The sequence below is a fragment of the Haliotis asinina genome, chromosome 16 (genome assembly GCF_037392515.1).
Source record: "Haliotis asinina isolate JCU_RB_2024 chromosome 16, JCU_Hal_asi_v2, whole genome shotgun sequence".
NCBI classification, from domain to species: domain Eukaryota; kingdom Metazoa; phylum Mollusca; class Gastropoda; order Lepetellida; family Haliotidae; genus Haliotis; species Haliotis asinina.
In genome coordinates, this window is record NC_090295.1 from 48,033,850 (window position 1) to 48,039,295 (window position 5,446).

The following is a 5,446-nucleotide window of genomic DNA, read 5'->3' on the forward strand; positions in this document are numbered from 1 at the left end:
CAAAGTAAGTGACAACCCCCTATGTACAAAATCAATGAATCTCCCTCCAGAACATGTGTACAAAATCAATGAATCTCCCCCCAGAACACATGCACAAGATCAATAAATCTCCCTCCAGAACACATGTACAAAATTGATGACCACCCTTCCACCCAAACCAACACCCCTCCCCACTTCTGTACATAGGGTGATATATGTATTTTATAACATCATTCAGCAATATGATCTATTTAATATGATACACCATCAAACAGTTACCAAGTCCTGCCCAGCACTTCAACTATCATCTCTTATGACCAGTATAGATTGGAGGTTACCTATTCTTACCTGGACATCGAGAGTTGACATGCACAGGGTACTGGAGGTTTACTATGAATCAGCTGAATTTTGCAGCATGATCACCTAACACAGGAAATGTCAGATCTACATTCGTATTGGAAACAGGAAAAAACCAAGACCAGTTTAAGTATCACACATTCCTTTATTTCATTTTATTTACCATGGTAATGGCACATTTTTCAAAAATCAAGCTAATCTTGTTTACACTCCACATTCAAACAGCACTATTGCTGTCCTGATCTCACAATACATGGTAGAAGCCATCAGGATTACCTAGAGGCTCACAAAAGACAACTTGTCCTTTCATTCAAATGATATATTTGGTATATGACACTCTTGACGGAATTGTCTTAAGATGTACTAATAATTCAGGGAAGTTCTTCTCACCTGGTTTCTTTGGGTAATATTTCAATATAAAACCCTCCTCTGCGAGCTTTTTCAAGCTCACTTTGAACATGTGCCATTGCATCAAAGTCCTCCCCCTTCTTCCTGATCATGTGCAACTCTTCACGAAATATCTTTTCTTTCTTCTTCCTCAGATCTTTCCTTTGTTTTCTCAACGTAAACAACATCCGTTTCCGAAACTTCTTCAACAAATGCCGGTTCATTTTCCTTCTCCTTATCTTTATAATGTGTTTTGCTTCCTTAACTGGTGCATTGTGGGAGTTTGGGTCATATATAACCTTGACCTCACCTTCAGGAACAATGATATCTCTTAGAGCTTGAGGAAGAGTGGGACAGTCTAACACCCCTTGTCTAGAAATGGACTGATCGAGAATTGCCACAGCTGGTTGTGTAAGGCCAAGCCGTGAAGGACAAATGTATTCTTTTTCTTGAGTCATGTTTTGAAGCTTATGAGGTAAATGTTTCAAAACTGATTGCTGGGGAGAAATCATTGTTTGTATGTGTCCATGGAGACTGTGTTTCATATGGAGACGATCACTGACTGCTCCTTGAGTTCCAATGCATCTCAAAAAACCATGAAAGTTATCTGGAAAAGACAACATCATGTTGACAGTAGCTATTGATGTCAGTATTCTAAATGGACTGAGTTCTCTTCTAACTTTCAAGGTTAAAGCTATATGAAAGATGACATGATTCAATTACTGAAATATATTTGGATAAATTTACTACTTTATTTTAAGGGTGAAATATCTGGTCTTCAGCAATGTGCACTCCTTATTTCAAGATTTGAAAACCTTGAACCTTTCTAATCCATTCTAATGCTGAAGTTACAGCTCATCAAGATACACCTGGATAATCCACTCACACACAGCACACTAACTCTGTGTAGACAAGTCCTTCTGTTATCCCTCAGTGCTAACCACCAACTAACAAATATTGGTATGCAGCTGACTGGCATTTGACAATCAACCTTCTGACAGAAGCATTATCCACTGGACTACCTTGACTGTTTGACTGCTTTATCTTCAAATGAGATTAACCTTTATAATACAGTGTTCCATACTGCAAACTTATCAGATAATGACAACCCTGGACCAGATAACTCCAGTAACCAAGGTGGAACATCTACTACCAAAGTAAAATTGAAACACATTGAGGGTGATTTGGAAATTAGAAACCACAAGATGATGGATGCACACTCCATCGCAAAAGGACCTTAGACAAGTAGTCCACTTGTGATCCTTCACATATCACAGCTTACACTTTCATTGTGTGCCTTTGAGGGTCACAATTATGATAATGACTTACCATTGACAGAAAGGCGTTGTAGGGATTTTCCTAGGCGCAGTACACTTGATGCTGAACGTAATGCAGCCATGTTTATATGTTACTGAAAGAGTAAAAACAAAATTGAAATTGAAATATTAGACATGGCACAGGACTATGAAATTGAAAACACTATTGGCTGTTTAAATGCATAACAAAATAAAAGCAAGTAAGAAACTGCAGTTTACTGGGCATAAATATATCTTGCTAACTGACTGACTACTTTGATCTTGCATTTCTTTCAGATTACATAAAAGAATAGTTGTGATAGCTTATGATAAAGCAGTCTGTAGTAAGTTAATGGGTCTGAAGGTGTTGTTGTCAGCATGTTTTTGTATGCAGAAATATACCAATAACAAAGTCAGAATAGAGATGTACCCTGTACCTGAAATGGTCGGTGAGTCCATGATCCTCAATCTAAAACCTAAACCAGTTCATGTTGTTCCCATTTGTCTGATTACAAATGATACTGTGCAAATATTCATCACTATCTGTTCTTGTTTAGTATACAGCAATGATATGATTCAAACAGATTAATTTTAAATGAAAGGAACCGGATTGATAAACAAGCATAAGCTTACATGAATACTGCACCGGGATACAGTGGAAAGGGGAGTAAACATGTCATGCACAATGTGAATGGTGTACAATGTTGCAAAAAGGAGAAGTAATGCCAATCATTGTTAAACAGTATACATGTATGTATGTCATACAAGCAAGCTTTATTGAATCAAACGACAATGCTATGTTCTCATCAAGAAAATGGATGCAAAGCAGAATGTACATGTCCTAATATGTGTTTCTGAATTCTGATTTTGGCTTGTGTGCATTTCTCAATAAATACCCAAACGGTACATAACTGTAGTACTCATGTGCACAACAACTTTGAACCCCACTTACTCATAACACACATCTTCATCACAAGCCATTACAACTATATTATTGGGGATCAAAGAGACATGAAAGGTCAGTACTATTGTAGCAAGAGCCAATCACTTTTGGTCAGATGTTTTCCTGTTGTATATGCAACTGTTAAAAAAAATAATGTTCAGGCTGGAAGACTATAATGCCTGTACAAATTCTATTCATGCAACTATGATCACCTGTTCACACATGTCCAACTGAACACCCTTCACTGTGCTACTCTCTCTCTTGGTATATTATCAGTAGAGGATGTAACGTGTACGCAAGACGATCTCCAAGTGACGTCTACAAGTGACTACCTGAGAGGGGGTCACTCATACGCCTGACTGCCTGATCACAGACAGAGAAATTCTGCATGTCACACAAAAACGTGTCTAAAAGAGTTATTCATGAAAATAATTGAACAAAATTTGCTACGGTTGCTGACTGATGGTCAAGTTATTGGATGACGTGAATGAAGGCATAAAAAGAGGAAATTAAATTGTCAAAAAATGACAAAAATGTGCAAAATTTGAGCAAAAATTGACGAGATTTAACACAGAATTTCACCTATGTACATATTTTTCAGAAACTTAAATTTAGTATTTTCTGAAAGCTCATTCATCGTAGATTCATAATATATATCCAGCTTTCGATGCACAAAAACGCACACCTCTTTGTTATTGTGTTGAAACATGTTTACTTTCTTCGAAACTGCGCGAACCGTCTCGTGTAGAAGTGACTGGGTTACCGTGTCATTAATGGGAGGTAACTGATGCCTGACTAAATTGCTCAGTCAAAACATCCGTCTTGCGTCTTGGACTGTCTGAAGAGTACGTAATTTACTTGGCGATATATTTCTTGTGTTACAACAATGAGGATATAATAAATTGTAACAAAATCACGAATAACATTTTTTTCATACGGACTACTCTTTTTGTTGTAAGTATAATCATTGGAAAACATGACCACTTCTACTGATGTTTGCTGCTATCAGTAGATTTTAGACTTTTGACGGCAATTTTCACCTATGTGCACATTTCACACAAACATGATCTTTATATTTCCTGAAAGCTTATTCCATGCAGATTTACCTCGTATAAGTACTTGTTCGTGTACACGAATGAACATGGGTGTACAATCGCGATGAAACACATCTACTTTCCACCCCTCGCTCGTCACAGACACTCAAACGGCCTCACAATTTCGTTACGCGTATGAAAGACACTTCCCAGAAGCACGAACAAAAGTAGTCAGTTTGTGACGACAATGTTCACCTATGTGCACATTTCACACAAACATGATCGTCATATTTTATGAAAGCTTATTCCATGCAGATTTACCTCATATAAGTACTTGTTCATGTACACGAACGCACATATGTCTGCCATCATGCTGAAATATATCTACTTTCCTCCTACTGGCCACAGACACACATACCGCCCTCACAACGTCAATAGATGTACGAGAGGCAAAAGTAGTCAGTTTTGATGACGGTTTTCACATATGTGCCAGTTTCATAGAAACATTAACTTAACATGTTCTGAAAGCATATTCAATGCAGATTTACACCATACAAGTACTTGTTCATGTACACGAACACACATAGGTGTGGCATCGCGTTGAAACTGATTATTGACCTGTTTCTACTTAGGCTAGGATGGAGCTACAGTAATCCATGCTTATCATCATGATCATTAGAGGTCAGACTTGTTACTTGGTAGAAACATGGTATCTCAATTGTGAAGTGTTGATGCTCAAGCTTCTGATCACTGGATTTTTCGGCCATCAACAAGCAGGTGTATTGATGAATATGGAGCAAAGCAAAACTCACTCAATGCTATATCACTGCATCTACATCAGATCAGGCAAAGGTGTAGTTGATATCGTGAATGAGTATCATCTGTCTCTGTCGGGACAAGAGGCAATAAGTCAAATTATTGATCCTGCCCACCAGAGCCATTTTTCTGTTGAGACAAAGATCTACCAAAATATCCCAACATTCACTCCCCCAACCAGTGATGGAACATTGGTGACTGCGGCTGACCTAACTTCAGTGTGATATTGTCTGACCTGAGAGCGACATGCTTCTCAAAGTTTCAGGTTCCGTTAGTGTTTTGAATACATACGGTTCCACACGAAACCTTTATAAACACTGACTCGGGGTCCCTGACTCTTGCCAGATATACACAGACAAGACTAATCGCGAGGTGTTTCCTGAAGATCAAATAGATTATTATTTTGGCTTAACTACTCACGTTTTCCTACAAGAGCGCAGCCATATTGATTTATTCGAGTACCCTCGAATGCAATGTTCTGAACTACATAACATTTATCAATTTTCATAGAATATTCCCCAAAGTACAAATCACACCAATGTGACAATAAACTGCCTTGGTGCTGATAATTTTATATGAGATGATAGGTTATATGTTCTTAAAAAATTACGTTTTTCAATAAGAATATATGGTTT

At 37.8% G+C, this 5,446-nt stretch overlaps 1 protein-coding gene across 1 annotated transcript; it reads right to left on the reverse strand.

Moving 5' to 3' along the window:
- Positions 1 to 467: 467 nt before the first annotated feature.
- LOC137268931 (uncharacterized) lies at positions 468 to 5,271 on the reverse strand. Its single transcript, XM_067803550.1, has 3 exons — positions 5,232 to 5,271; positions 2,053 to 2,134; positions 468 to 1,330 (listed from the first exon to the last, which is right to left on the reverse strand). Exons 2-3 carry the CDS (start codon positions 2,120 to 2,122, stop codon positions 723 to 725), a joined length of 678 nt encoding a protein of 225 aa, XP_067659651.1. The 5' UTR covers positions 2,123 to 2,134; positions 5,232 to 5,271; the 3' UTR covers positions 468 to 722.
- Between the last annotated feature and the right edge of the window lie 175 nt (positions 5,272 to 5,446).